The sequence below is a fragment of the Delphinapterus leucas genome, unplaced genomic scaffold (assembly GCF_059928025.1).
Source record: "Delphinapterus leucas isolate spDelLeu-1000000601 "Yukka" unplaced genomic scaffold, BTC_Dleu_Yukka2 spDelLeu_asBTCV2_sq25, whole genome shotgun sequence".
Classification (NCBI taxonomy): Eukaryota; Metazoa; Chordata; class Mammalia; order Artiodactyla; family Monodontidae; genus Delphinapterus; species Delphinapterus leucas.
Genome location: NW_028322234.1, coordinates 11,664,652 through 11,679,915, shown reverse-complemented (window position 1 = coordinate 11,679,915; position 15,264 = coordinate 11,664,652). Strand labels below are relative to the sequence as shown.

General features: G+C 51.1%; 2 protein-coding genes across 11 annotated transcripts in view; both read left to right on the top strand.

The window, feature by feature from the left end:
• The window catches only part of SMARCA4 (SWI/SNF related BAF chromatin remodeling complex subunit ATPase 4), a 107,758-nt gene that overhangs the window by 83,870 nt on the left and 8,624 nt on the right, over window positions 1-15,264 (top strand). For 5 of the 6 annotated variants that reach the window (XR_016391502.1, XR_016391501.1, XR_016391505.1 and 2 more), the window contains 3 exons: window positions 17-149; window positions 353-495; window positions 2,617-14,076. Coding sequence is in view for 1 of the 6 variants with exons in the window: in XM_089905452.1 (XP_089761578.1) it covers window positions 17-149; window positions 353-495; window positions 2,617-2,649 (309 nt within the window). In the remaining 5 variants the exon portion in view is untranslated. Of the gene's footprint in view, window positions 1-16; window positions 150-352; window positions 496-2,616; window positions 14,077-15,264 lie in introns of those variants that run through there. The other variant, XM_089905452.1, reaches the window with a different exon arrangement.
• The window catches only part of LDLR (low density lipoprotein receptor), a 36,240-nt gene continuing 34,942 nt past the window's right edge, over window positions 13,967-15,264 (top strand). For all 5 annotated transcript variants that reach the window (XR_016391506.1, XM_089905462.1, XM_089905463.1 and 2 more), the window contains exon 1: window positions 13,967-14,076. Coding sequence is in view for 4 of the 5 variants with exons in the window: in XM_089905462.1 (XP_089761588.1) it covers window positions 14,010-14,076 (67 nt within the window). In the remaining variant the exon portion in view is untranslated. The remainder of the gene's footprint in view (window positions 14,077-15,264) is intronic.

Here is a 15,264-nt window from a genome sequence, read left to right as displayed (position 1 = left end):
GTGTGTTCCCGCCCAGATCTACGAAGACTCCATCGTCCTCCAGTCGGTCTTCACCAGCGTGCGGCAGAAAATCGAGAAGGAGGAAGACAGTGAAGGGGAGGAGAGTGAGGAGGAAGAGGAGGGCGAGGAGGAAGGCTCAGAGTCGGAGTGTGAGTCTGGGCGGGGCGGGGAGGGGGCGGGGGGGGGCGCGTTGGGGCGGGGCTGCAGCCCATCCCCGGGGTGGGGGGAGGCGGGGATGGGGTCACACCCACCTGAGGGGACCCGAAGCCCGCACGGCTCCCAGACGCCCCTGGCTCCGAGGTGCCATGCTCTCCCGAGCTCACATCTTCTTTCCTCCTGGTGCCCACCCCAGCTCGCTCGGTCAAAGTGAAGATCAAGCTGGGCCGGAAGGAGAAGGCCCAGGACCGGCTCAAGGGCGGCCGGCGGCGGCCGAGCCGTGGCTCCCGGGCCAAGCCGGTGGTGAGCGACGACGACAGTGAAGAGGAGCAGGACGAGGTAAAGCCCGCGGGGCCCGGGCAGGCGGGTCGCTGCACGCCTGTGCCGTGCCACGTGCTGGCCCCTGGTCCAAGGCCAACAGCCCCGCTCCCCAGATGCGGAGACCGAGGCTCAGCCTTATATGGCCTGGGACTCAAGTCCAAGTCCACGCGGCCCTACCAGCAGTGCTCTTGGAGCTGGTGGGCTTCAGGCGGGGCATCCCAGCCTGTTCCTGCTGCAGCAGCCTGCAGAGCTGCCAACCCAGGGCACCAGGGCTGCTGAGCTCGGGCCGGCAGTGTTGGGACGGGAGGCGGTGAGATCGGAGGTGCCGCCAGCGGGTCCCCATGCCCACAGCACAGGGCCCTCCAGCCGCCAGGACTGCCGTGGTGTCCTCACTGCACGGGGCACACGCCCTGCACCCCAGGTCTCTGCTTGTGGCTCTGTTCCGGCCTGTCTAGAAGGATTTCTAAACAATGGTAGTGGGTTAAGAAAAAGCAAGCAAAAAACAAAAGGCCCCATAATCCACAGTCATAAAAACATTGTGCAGCAGACCCTGTGAACGGGGCTGTGAGCGGTGCCTCGGTGATGGTCCCCCTGGCACAGGCTGCAGTCCCTCGCACACCAGGGAAGAGCCACAGGAGCATCAAGCCTGGACACTTTCATGGGCGTGGGGGCACGAGCAGACCCACTGGCTGGGTTTAAATAAGCTTTGCCCTCTGGCTCTAGCCCGGATGCCAGGCCCTTCCCTGCTGTAGGGCCTGGGCATTTCACTTCAGTTCTGAGCCTGTCTCCACTTCTACAAAGCACGGAGGTCAAGTCGATTACACGGGGCCTGTGGCTCCCGGAACAGCCTGACAAGCACCATTTTGTTGTTAGTCTTTTTTTCTTTTTTAAAATATTTATTTATTTGGTTGCACCAGGTCTTAGTTGCAGCACGCAGCCTCCTTAGTTGTGACATGCGAACTCTTGGTTGCAGCATGCATGTGGGATCTAGTTCCCCGACCAGGGATGGAACCCGGGCCCCCCCGCACTGCAAATGAGGAGTCTTAACCACTGGACCACCAGGAAAGTCCCTCGTTAGTTTTCTTGTATAGCTATTTGCAATAGCGGCAAAACCACGTGCCTTTGGACTTCCCTGGTGGTGCAGTGGTGAAGAATCCGCCTGCCAATGCAGGGGACACGGGTTCGAGCCGTGGTCCGGGAAGATCCCACGTGCCGCAGAGCAACTAAGCCCATGCGTCACAAGTGCTGAGCCTGCGCTCTAGAGCCCACGAGCCACAACTACTGAAGCCCGCGTGCCTAGAGCCTGTGCTCTGCCACAAGAGAAGCCACTGCGATGAGAAGCCCCTGCTCGCTGCGACCAGAGAAAGCCCGCGTGCAGCAATGAAGACCCAACACAGCCAAAAATTAATTAATTAGGAAAAAAAACCCAGGTGCCTCAGAATAAATCTGACCATAGACATCCATGGTCTTATGGGGACGTTAATGACATTGTGAACATGGGAGTGGTGGCCCTTGTTTCTGGAGAGGAGGATCTGAGCTGTAAAGCTCCCCATCTGCCCATCTGGATCCAGCAGGGCTTCTGTGGCCCTTGCCAAGCTGTTTAAAACGTTTATACAGAAGAGCAGAGATTTTACGTGGTCAGAAATCGCCAAGGTGGTTTTAAAGCCACAGGTCAGGGGAATTCCCTGTCGGTCCAATGGTGAAGACTTGGCGCTGTAACTGCTGTGGGCCCGGGTTCCATCCCTGGTCAGAGAACTAAGATCCCGCAAGCTGCGTGGCATGCCCACAAAAATAAAAATAAAGCCGCAAGTCAGGGGCACAGGGACAGGCAGACAGCAGTGGGACAGAGCAGGGAAGGCCCAGCAAGCCTCCCACGTCCTGAGGAAGAGTCGATGTGGACGCAGGGGACAGTCTGTGGGAGAACGGTGACGTCACGGTGTGGCCATGGCAGCAGGGGATGAGGGCAAAGGCCAGTCTGCACCCAGCCTCGCGGAGCCAGTGCTGCCCGCTCCCTGCAGGGCAGAGCGGTTCTGCTGCCTGCATTGGTGATTGAGTGCATCTAAAGCTGAGGTCGGCGCCAGTCGGGGTGCTCCTGAGGGCGGGGCTGACTCACGCTTTCTCCTCCTGTCCCCCCTCCAGGACCGCTCAGGAAGTGGCAGCGAGGAAGACTGAGTCCCGACATTCCAGAGTCTCAACCCCGAGCCGCTTGTTCCAGATCTGAGATGGTGTAGCCCTTAGCAGTAACGGGTAGCAGCAGATGTAGTTTCAGACTTGGGATAAACTGTATAAACAAAAATCTTCCATATTTATACAGCAGAGAAGATGTAGGACTGTTTGTGTCTGGCCCTGTCCTGGCATCAGTAGCGTTGGTAACAGCATTAACTGTTTAAAATGAGGAAAAAAAAAAAAAAAGAATTATGAATTGGGGAACACGCGACACCTGTTTTTCTTTTCCTTCCCTGGCAGTACTGTTTCGGCCGCAGTTTGGAATCACTGTAGTTTAAGCTGTGGATGCATGTGTGTAGCCGTCCACTCCTCGTACTGTATTTTATTGGACAGGTCAGACTCGCCAGGGCCAGGGGTCCATAGGCCCGGCGGGGGTATGTCAGTGTCACTGGATGTCAAACAGTAATAAATTAAACCTACAAAAGCCTTGCCTTCTGGTGGACTCATTCCCGGCTCCTGGGGTGGTGGTGAATGTCCGCTGCCACCCCAAGCGCTGCGAGGCCCTGGGGCCCCGTGTGGGGCCTCACCATATCCGGGGCCCTGTCCTCCCATCACCAGATCCCAGGGGTCCCATTTCACAGGGGAGGACACTGAAGCCCACGCAAAGGCAAACACCTTGCCCAGGCCTCACACCATCTGACTGCAAGCCTGGGCTCTCTGGCTCCCTTACCACTGCCATTCTCCATCATGTGTTCAAGCCTGCCCTGTCATGCAGGGAGCAAACAGCTCAGTCCCTTCCCCTCTGCAGCTAAGGTGGGGTCAGGGAGACAGTCACATAAACAGGCAGATGCAGGACTTCCCTGGTGGCACAGTGGTTAAGAATCCACCTGCCAGAGGGAGGGGATATGGGGATATATGTATACGTATAGCTGATTCACTTTGTTATACAGCAGAAACTAACACAACAATGTAAAGCAATTATACTCCAATAAAGATGTTAAAAAAAAAAAAAAAGACAAAGAAAAAAAGAAAAAATCCACCTGCCAATGCCAGGGACACGGGTTTGAGCCCTGGTCCGGGAAGATCCCACATGCCGTGGAGCAGCTAAGCCCATGCGCCACAGCTACTGAGCCTGTGCTCTAGAGCCTGCAAGCCAAAACTACTGAGCCCGCGTGCTGCAACTACTGAAGCCCGCACGCCTAGAGCCCGTGCTCCGCAACAAGAGAAGCCACCGCAATGAGAAGCCCGTGCACCGCAACGAAGAGTAGCCCCCGCTCGCCGCAACTAGAGAAAGCCCGCGTGCAGCAACAAAGACCCAAAGCAGCCATAAATAAATAAATTTATTTCGGAAAAAAACGGCACGTGCCACACAGCAGTCAGAGCCGTGACACAGGAATCCCAGGGCATTGTGGGAGCCCAGGTAATCAGGGAGAGCTCCCAAGTCCAGAACTTACTTTGGGTTCTATAGTTTTTGTCTCTTCATTAAGATCTTGTATTTGCGAGTCATTGTCATCATATTTGCCTTTAATTCTTCAAACACTGTTCACTTTAATTCTTTGAACATTTTTTTCTTCTTTTTCTGTTTTTTTTTTTTTTTTGCGGTATGCGGGCCTCTCACTTGTGGCGTCTCCCGTTGCGGAGCACAGGCTCCGGACGCGCAGGCTCAGCGGCCACGGCTCACAGGCCCAGCCGCTCCGCGGCATGTGGGATCTTCCCAGACCGGGGCACGAACCCCTATCCCCTGCATCGGCAGGTGGACTCTCAACCACTGCGCCACCAGGGAAGCCCCTGGTAGCATTTTTGTTTTGTTTGTTTTAGTTATTGCTGAGCTGACTCTGTAGGGTCTCTCTCCCCCACTGTGTACAGCTGTTTATGTCTCTGCTCAATGTTTGAAAGTTATTGTTTTTCATTATCTTTAAGCTGACTCCCTCTCGGAGTCACCCCTGGGTCGGCCTAGCTTCGGGGTCAGCCAGTGATGGCACAGAGGTTGTGCTCAAACCCCTGAGTCAGTGAGGCCCTGTGCCAGGGGCCCGTGCTCAGGCAGTTTGCAAGCCAGACCTGCCTTTGCTTCCTGCCGTCCCTCTTGCATCTTCTCAACACGTGCACACGGCCTCCTGCTGAGCAGCTTGCTTGGATTTGTGGGTTGACGGGGCTCCCTCCGTCTCTCGTGCAGCCTGGTGTGTGCACACACACGGCTTTCCAGACCCTCAGGCTACAAGGGGCCAACTGTTTCATTGTCAGGACCTCCCGATTGAATGCTGACTGGTTTACCCATCTGCAGCCAGCATCTTAACCTCAGCTAGTTAGGAGGCCTTGGCCTTCCCCATTCATTCCACCCTGAGATCCCTGCTGTTTCCAATTTGCCCAGTGGCCTGAGGTGTTACTTGGCTCCTAGTCAAGCCAGCCCCCTCCAGCAGTGTTATTCATGGCTTGTCCAGTCCAATAGGAGCTGGGAGGCCAAAAAAAACCATTACCTCCCATTGCTCTTACCTTGCCATTCAGTAATTATTTTTGAGTAAATTCTTCTTAATCTGTCAAATGCCTTTGATTAATCTCCAGAATCCTGAAATGGTTGTTTTTGACAACTCTGTCTCCTTTTAAGGTTGCTTTTATGGAGTGGATTTGCCAAGCTACTCATGTCATTTTGAAAGTCCACATTTGTGTGTGTGAATGGCTTTGACTTCATTTTAACAAATTTGAATTTATTTTAATGTTTACAGAAAAGCAGCTCACCTTGATTTCACGGTATTTAGACTGGGGCCAATTTAAAAATGTGTCCCTTGAGGGGGCACAAAGTATATGTGAAATTTGAGTAGGAGAAAAGTGTTTGTCTGACATAGTTTGTTGGTGAATAGATGGCAGCAAAATCCAAAATAATATTTGCCATGAGTTCATACCTCTCTCATGTCAAAGTCTGGAGTTGGTGCCTCAGTGTTGGAGAACAGCTCCTTCTCTGTCTTGTTGCTTTAGTACTTGCCACCCCTATGTCCAGCATCACCTCATGGCCCAAGATGGGTGCCGGTGCTCCATCTATCCATTCCACATTCCAGCCATCAACGAGGAGGCAAGGGGAGGGAGATCCTCTCTGGAAACTGACACTTCACTCTCTCTTAAGTGCTCGTTGGCTACAACATAGTCAAGTGGCCACACCTAGCTGCACAGGAAGCTGAGAAATGCAGCCTATCTTCTGGTGCCTATGTGCCCAGCTAAAGTTGTGGGCACACTACTCGCTCACTGCATACTTTGAGGTGGTTAGCCCCAGTTTTCAGATGAGAAAACTGAGGCACAGGGAAGGGAAACATTTGCCCAAGCCTGCACAGCCAGTCCTAGAACCAGTGGTTGTCAAGCCCCACTTGCCTTCCTCCCACATTGGGTGGTCGTGGGTTTGAATCCTGGCCCTGCCACGTCCAGGCTATGTGACTTTGGGCAGTTCTCTGCACCTCTCTGAGCCCACTAGGAGATGAGAAGCCAAACGATGCTCACAGAGGTTTCTTGTTTCTTTCTTTGGGCATTTCTGTTTTTTCTACGGTGACAGTGAAAAGAGAAATAATTGAAGAAAACTAATGAAGGGCATCAGCAAGAGGAGCTAGTTGGGCTGAACACCCACACATGCAAAGCCAAGTGTGATGGTGACCCAGGAACACGTGGGCTGTGCTGGGGGTGAGAGGTCATCCCCCTGGCCTGGCTCTCCCACGTTGACCTTGGCCTGAGGTCCTGGAACCAGCCTGGCCCTCATGTGCACACTGGCCAGGAACCACGGACCTCTACCAGCCTGAACTCCTGTCGCTCCTGGTGACAGCTGCTAACTGCCTACCCACCACCCCCCACTGGCCTTTGCTCTCAGCACCCATCTATCTGGACAGTCCTTTCCCCTCTATCTCGGCCCGGCTGGCCAGTGCCTTCCTCCCCCATTTATCCCAACAACCCTGAGGGGTGTGGACTTCACTCCCATTTCACAGACGACACAAGTGAAGTTCAGAGAGGTTGAGACACTTGCCCAAGGCCACACAGATTTGGGCCCAGGTTTGTCGGGCACAGGAGTGAGTCCTCGAGGGCCGGGACCTGCTCCAAATCTGGAGGAAAGGCCCTGGGTCTGGGAGGGTGAAATGGCCCCTGGAAAGGGTGCTGCGTTGAGTAATGTAGCCAGGTCTGTGTCCTCAGGGAGTCAGGGAAGGCCCCAGCAAGACTTGGGTGAGCAGGTCCCTTTGGCTGGAATACCAGATGGTCAGGGCATGATGGGAGCCCCTGGGGTGCCCTGACACAGCTAGGACTGGGAGGGGGGCAGTCAGAAGAGTATGGAGCATCACATGTGACAGATGGCCACAACAATATCTCCCACCCCATATGCACTTCTAGAACCTTGCAACTCCCCCACCAAGGCATGGAATCTAATTCTCCTTCCCTTGACTTTGGCTTGGGACTCTTGGTAAGCAGTAGAGTGCAATAGAAGTGACAATGTGACCACTAAGAGTGGGTCATACAAAGCACCTCAGTTTGTTGGAACACTCCCTGTTAAAGCCATCAGCTCTCATGGAACAGCCCAAATGCCTAGAAGCCACCATGTTGTGAGGAAGCCCGAAGAAGCCCATGCCGAGAGACCACCAAGACCACAGGAGGAAAAAGAGACGGCTGGCCAAACCCCACCTGTGTGCACCTGCCCAGATGAGCCCTTCCCACCTTCCCGACACAAAGTAAGAGAGAGAACAAACTGTTGTTTTAAGCCACTAAGCTGTGGGGTGATTTCTTACACAGTGATAGCAACTGGAACATCCTAAAACAATTTTTCAAATGACATGGGTCTAATTAAGCTAACATGGAAAGATCTTTAGAGCAATGTTAAGGCTAGGAAAGCAAGCTACACAAATGTCCAGCAAGATACCTTTTTTAAAATTAATTATTATTTTTGGCTGCGTTGGGTCTTCATTGCTGCGCGTGGGCTTTCTCTAATTGTGGCGAGCGGGGGCTACTCTTTATTGTGGTGTGCGGTGGCTTCATTGTGGTGGCTTCTCTTGTTGCTGAGCATGGGCTCTAGGCACGCGGGCTCAGTAGTTGTGGCTCACGGGCTCTAGAGAGTAGGCTCAGCAGTTGTGGTGCACGGGTTTTAGTTGCTCCAGGGCATGTGGGATCTTCCCGGACCAGGGCTTGAACCTGTGTGCCCTGCATTGGCAGGTGGATTCTTAACCACTGCGCCACCAGGGAAGTCCCAAGATGCCTTTTTTTTAGCACACACAGGGTCTCAGATATTTGCTTTGGACCATGTCTCTGCCACATAAACATTCAGAGAAAGTCCTGTCAGGATATACCCCCAAACACACTATATCCTGAACAGCTGTTACCCCTGGAAGCAGGGAACAAGAGGATGGAGTTGGGAGCTTCTCCAAGCTAGTGAGGTTCTGGACACATGTCCATTTTACGACCCATTTCTTGATTCCTCACCAATGTTTAATTCAACAGAATAGTTGGTTTCTAGTTTATGTCATGGTCTCAGAGATTTCTGCTTCAATGAGGCCATTTGTATCTTCCAGAGCATTCATACTGACAAGGTGCCCAAAGCCCAACTCATCGTGTTCCTCCCACACCTGATTCCGCTTCTGTGTCCCCACCTCTTAGGTGGCTCCAGTGGCCCCAAGAAATCTAACTCAGCTCTCATCCCTTTCCCTCAGCCTCCTACATCCAGTCCGTCCCCCAGCTCAACCATTCTCCTTTCTAAGTATCTTCAATCCACCCACCTCTTCTCCATCCTTGGCCCCTACCTGGTCCACCACCGCTGCCATCGCTGGTCTGGACCAGTGTGGTCTGCACCTCCCTGGTTCCCCAGCTCCCACCCTCACTCCCCACCAGTCTTTTCTTCCGCATGGCCAGAGACTTCTAAACTCTTCCAAATCCTTGAGCGCACATGGGGCCCTGATCATCTGAGCCTGGCAACTCTCCAGCCATATCTTCCTAAACCTCAGCCACAATGAAATTTCACACCACACACTTACAGGTGTTTGCACATGCAGGTCCCTCTTCCCAAAATGCCTCCCTTGGCAAATCTCCTTCCCCTGAGCCTCATCTCAAATGTCATTTTCCTGCCCCTTCTCACCTTTCCTTGACAATCTGTAGGAGGAAGCATGTAGGCGCCCTCTAAAAGAAGCCCTCATTGTCATTTTGATTTGCATTTCTCTAATAATTAGTGATGTTGAATGTCTTTTCAGGCCCTTATTGGCCATTGTTATATCTTCTTTGGAAAGGTGTATTTAAGTCCTTTGCTTGTTTTTTAATTGGGCTGTTTGTTTTGCTGTCGTTGAGGTGTAGGGGTTCTTTATATATTCTGAATATTAATCTCACCAGATATAGGATGTGCAAATATTTCCTCCCATTCTATGGGTTGCCTTTTCACTTTGTTGATAGTGTCCTTTGATGCACTTTAGTTTTTAATTTTGATGAAGTCCACCTTATTTGTTTTTTCCTTTATTCTGTATGCTTTTATTGTCACAGCCAAGAACTCACTGGCAAATTCAATGTCATGAAGTTTTACCCCAATGTTTTCTTCTAAAAGTTTTATAATTTTAGCTCTTACTTTTAAGTCTTTGATCCAGTTTGAGTTAATTTTTGTATATGGTGAAAGTTAGTATGCAAAATAGTAAGCATCATTATTTTGCATGTCGTTATAGTTTTTCCAACACCGTTTGTTGAAAAGACTGTCCTTTCTCCACTGAACGGTCTTGGCACCCTTGTCAAAAATAATTTGGCCAGGGCTTCCCTGGTGGCGCAGTGGTTAAGAATCTGCCTGCCAATGCAGGGGACACGGGTTCGAGCCCTGGTCCGGGAAGACCCCACACGCTGCAGAGCAACTAAGCCTGTGCGCCACAACTACTGAGCCTGCACTCTAGAGCCTGTGAGCCACAACTACTGAAGCCTGTGCACCTAGAGCCCGTGCTCCACAACAAGAGAAGCCACCACGATGAGAAGCCCGCACGCAGCAACAAAGACCCAACGCGGCCAAAAATAAATAAATAAAATAAATAAATTTATAAAAAATAAAACTTTTACTTTTTCTCTACTTCTTCCTTTCCTTTTTTTTAGATGTTGGGGGTAGGAGTTTATTAATTAATTAATTAATTAATTATCTGTGTTGGGTCTTCATTTCTGTGCGAGGGGTTTCTCTAGTTGTGGCAAGTGAGGGCCACTCTTCATCACGGTGCGCGGGCCTCTCACTATCGCGGCCTCTCTTGTTGCAGAGAACAGGCTCCAGATATGCAGGCTCAGTAGTTGTGGCTCATGGGCCTAGTTGCTCCGCGGCATGTGGGACCCTCCCAGACCAGGGCTCGAACCCGTGTCCCCTGCATTAGCAGGCAGATTCTCAACCACTGGGCCACAAGGGAAGCCCTACTTCTTCCTTTCTTATTTGGACGCCTTTTATTTTCTTTTAATTGCCTAATTACACTAGCTAGAACTTCCAATACTATGTTGAATAAAAGGATTGAAAGCAAGCATCATTTTCTTGTTCCTGATCTTAGGAAAAAGTCTTTTTACATTTTCCTAACCAGAGAAATGTTTCACCAATTCAAGCTAAATGAAAATATACTTTTTCTCTAGTAGCCTTCCACATCTCATACCAGAAGTAGCCTCTGCACTCTCCATCTGGCACTGCATGGGCTCATGTTTATATACACATCCTGCCGTGTTCTCTCTCCCGGAGTCCTTGAGGATGAGGTGGTGTCTTCCTCAATTTTGAATCTCCCCAACTACAGACTTGGGGCTTTCTCCATGTTCTCAATACAGGTTTGCCTTCAAGTCTGGTGTTCTGCTTGAAAGGAAGGACCGGCAGCCCAGAACAAATCTGAGTTCTGAATTATCAAAATCCCAACAATAGTGGAATTCAGAAGCAGGGCATCTCTAATGTTGTTGCAGCTACGCCAGCAATAATATCTCTTGGACTTCCCTGGCAGTCCAGTGGTTAAGACTCTGCGCTTCCACTGCGGGAGTGGCAGGTTCGATCCCTGGTCAGGGAACTAAGATCCCACAAGCCACGTAGTGTGGAAAAAAAAAAACACCTCTAATTTTCATTTATTTATTTAACCCTTACTACCACAGGGCGCTGGATATATAAACCATTGTCTCTGCCCTCACATGGCTTATAGGCGTTTTTGTGGAGATAATTGGTGGCTACCGAGTCAAGGCAAGTCTCTAATTGTACCTACTGGAAGGCACCAAGGCACCTGCAGTTACTCACCCTCTGTCTGCTGACTTCTGGGTCAAAGGCCAGACGACAGCTACGAAGGCTCACCTTGGTCAAAAGCAGACCCCTTTGTTCAGAGACCTATTCTGGTCTGAGTCTCCTGGTGAATTCGAGAGGTGTAAAACAAGACAAAGAAGGCTGTCCATTAATTAGAATGAGGAAAATGCCTGCCCTGGATTTGAATGACTTTGCAAGTCTAGGAATTTTCAGATGAAGTGGATTCCATGGAAGGATTGTTTTCAAGTTCCTATGAGAAAGAAAGTGATAAATGGAATATTTATAAATGGAATGGAATATTTGTAAACGGAATATTTCCTGTCATATCAATAGACAAAGGGTGTCACAGTCATCAATGATTGCAGCCCTCCAATGTGACCCGGTGAGCCCTAAGAAAACTCAGGGCTGAAAAGAATACCTGCCAGCTAGCAGCCAACAGACTGCAACCACTCTGGAGATGGTGAGCCCTGAGGAAATTCAGGATGTGAAAATACAGGATACGGGCCCCAGATAGCTGAGGTGCATATCAAAGGAATGAGTCCAGTGAGCCCTGACTTTTACATCTTCCCATACAGAGAAAAGCGCTAAATTCCTTAACTTGAGATATCTGGTTTTCTTTAATTAACAATAATCTTTTTATGTTCAGACTACCTGCCCTTTGTTACAAAACTTCTATATAACCTGGCTCCCCCTTCACCTCCTCGGAGCAGTTTCTCAGAGCTATCTGAAACGCTGTCTCCCGGGCTGCAGTCCTCATTTTGCCCCAAATAAAACTTAACTTGCAGCTCTCACATTGTGCATTTTTTTTCAAGTCAACAAAAGTGTTCCCTAAAGAAAAGGGGGGGGGGGAAAAAGAGATGTAGTTGCAAAGACAGCCAAACAAAACAGGGAACCCATACACTGTCTATTATGTGCCAAGCAAGCATGGCTCCAATCACGTTTATTTATTTAGACAGTTTTTTAAAATTATTTATTTATTTATTTATTTATTTATGGCTGTGTTGGTTCTTCATTACTTGGCGCGGGCTTTCTCTTTCTGTGAGCACGGGCTCACAACAGAAACTGAGCCAGTGAGGTCTTGCAATTTTTCTGAAGGGAAATCACACCTAGGGCTCCTGACTTTAAAAGATAAATAAATAAATAAAAAAGGAGCATATGGTGTAAGGAATTGGAATTGGATAGTGACACATTCAGAAATGTTGCAACTCCCAGAACTTGCCTGCCCTTGTAAATTTCTCCAGGTGTTTGCTCATGATCTCATTTTGACCCTGTTACTGAACCTGCCAAGTAAGGGAAGTGGCATTACTTTCTCTCCCATATTTATTTTATCTCCCATTTTAAATTTTTATTTATTTTTAAAAAATTTTATTTATTTTTGTCTGCGCTGGGTCTTCTTGCTGTGCGGGCTTTCTCTAGTTGCGGTGAGCGGGGGCTACTCTTCCTTGCAGTGCGTGGGCTTCTCACTGCGGTGGCTTCTCGTTTCGGAGAGCGGGCTCTAGGCGTGCAGGCTTCAGTAGTTGTGGCATGCAGGCTCAGCAGTGCTTAACTGCTCTGCAGCATGTGGGATCTTCCCTGACTAGGGACCAAACCCATGTCCCCTTATTGGCAGGTGGACTCAACCACTGAGCCACCAGGGAAGTCCCTATCTCCCATTTTTTAACTGGCAAAGCTAAATAACTCGGGACTTCCTTGGTGGTCCAGTGGGTAAGACTCCACGCTCCCAATGCAGGGGGCCCAGGTTTGATCCCTGGTCAGGAAACTAGATTCCGCATGCATGCCCCAACTAGAGATCTCCGCATGCCCCAATGAAGATCCAGCATGACACAACTAAGACCCTTCACAGACTAAATAAATAAATAAGTGTTAAAAAACAAAACAAAACTGAGTGACTCACCCAGGTCTGTCTGATTCAGAAGCTGGGGCTCTTTACTGCCAAACACTGTCTATAAGTTTCTTCCCCTGGATTAAATCACTGTTTTTCTTTCTGTTTCCTCTCTGCCTCTTTTCTGCCTTCTTTCCTGGGTTTCCTGTAAGTCTGCTGAGAGGTAAGTATGCCTTGCCAAGCTCAGTCTGTAAAACCTCAGAGAACTCTGCTTATTCCTGAGGGAACCCTCCAAAACTACCAAACCCCTTACGGGAGGCTTTCTGGCCAGGGGCCTCTGGGAAGTTCATGAATCTCCAAAGAGACACCCTGATTCTTGAAAGCTGTTCTCCATCAGCCCTCTGTGGCTTAGGCAATCGGGTTCAGTTCTGAAAGCTCTATTTTGTTTTCATTTTGCTTTGGGGAGAGGCTTTGGGCCTCTCTGTTGATTCAACTCCTTCTCCTTAAAGGATAAATCAATATTTATGTCCAGACCCCAGGTATTGGGTCAATTGATTTTAGAGATGTTTTTGCTCATAATTCATCCAAGTGCTGGATTCCACAAAACAAAATCAGTCTTTGGCTGTACTTTCGTGACGATTTTATTTAAATGCCTCATTAATAACTGTTTATGGGGTGATTTGGAAGAACCCTCTAAGACTATATATGACGAAACAGTTAAAATCTATAAACAATTCCTACAAAGGAAAAGGCAAGGAGAGACAGAGGTAGGGGGGTGTAGTTTCCAGCATCTCTAGTTTTTTTCCTTTTGAGTCAGAGGGGAGATGTCATTGGCCTATTAGACGATTTGGAAGGACAGGTGGTTGCTAATCTCCTTTGGGCACCAAAGAGAACGTAACAATTAAAAGTGGAGTGAAATGTAAGGGAGATCCTTCAGGAGACGCGCATTTCCATTTGGGGGTGGGCGTGGCGGCGACTCCCCTCTTCAGGGGCTACCCAAATGGGACACATCCGGCAGCCTGTCCCGAATCGGCTTTGGAAAGGACTGGAATCCGAGTCAGGGCTTCACGGGTTAAGGAGCCCATGTCACATCGGCCGTTCCAAACTCCTCCTCTCGAAACTCCTCCTCTCGCAGTGAGGTGAAGATGTTTGAAAATCACCCCACTGCAAACTCCTCCCTCTACGGGAAACCTCACATTGAAATGCTGCAAATGACTGGGGCCCCGCGTGCAGTCGCGTCAGGGCCGCGCGAAGCCCGGGTTTCCAGAGCGGACACAGCGGACAGCAGCCCGGCCCGGGGCGTGACAGGCAGAGGCTGGGAACATGAGGCTTGAGGGCTGCGGGCTGCGCTGGGCCGTCGCCCTGCTCATCGCTGCGACTGCGGGTGCAGGTAAGGCTGGCTCCAGAAGCTCGCGCGGGGTAGGGGTGAGCCTGCGAACTAGGAGAGCCCCTTGGTAATTTTTTTTTGCAGGGTAAGAGAACGAAAAATCATTCCACCCTTGGAAGACTTGTGGGAAAATGGCACGAAATCCTTCCCAAATGGCTGCAGGGAGCACTAAGGGGAGCGCGAGGGTTGGGAGGGTCTGAGGGGTCTGGGGAGTCAGGGGAATGCGGGATGCGACTTTCCCCACAAGTCTCCACCCGATTGCAGACCCTCTTGTCTTAGAGCCGGGTACGCGGGTCTCCACCAATGGGGGGAGGGACCCCCTCCCAGAGTTATTCTAGGGGTGAGAGTGACCCGAAACCCGGCTACTCAGCCTGGTCCCTGGCTGCACGCTCAGGGTAGTCTGCGGGCGCGCCCCTGCGCCGGTTCACCCTTAGAGGTTACGGCGGCGGGCAAGTTGGCTTTGTGCGGCTCAAGGGCGCTGCTGGCTCCCGGAACTGAGAGGAACGCGTCCAGCGCAAACCCCGCACCACACTTCCTCCCAAGGCCACCGCCTTCAGCCCCGCCCCCGAGCTCCCATAGGGCGCCATTGGAACAGGCGAGCCTCGAGCCACTCCCCTTGGCCAATGGGAAGCGGTGGCTCCGGAGGCGCGCGCGGCGCCGGGCGGGGCAGGCTCAAGACTAGCGGCGCACCTCGTTCTCGGTGAGGACGTCCAAGGAGATTCCTCAGGTTGGTCCCAGCTTCTGTCACAAAGGAGGCGTCACGTCCCGGGCCCCTGGAGAAGCTCTGCTAGCGTGGCCGAGGCGCCCTCCGAGCGCCGCGGCCCCCTCGGCGAAGGCCTCAGTTTTCCTCTCTATCTGTGGCGAGGCCTTTGTCCCCGTTTTGTCCTCGGGGGCCGCCCTCACCCACCCCGCCCGGGACGTGTTCGCAGACGTGCCCCCCAGGCCACCCTCATGGCCCTCGGGTTGCCGTGTTTGTTCAGAGGCGCTGAATGGGTTCAGCTGTGCTGCCCACATGACAGCATTTCGTTTTAGAGGGTTTGAAATTTAGATTTGGGCAAGAGGCTAGTTGATGCACCATCCTGAGTTGTCTACTGGCTCCCAGAGGCATTTGACCTCGCTCTGGAAAATAGAGAAATGGTCCTTTTCCTACTTACCACCAGCTGGGCCTAGAAAAGGATTGGGATTGTCTGA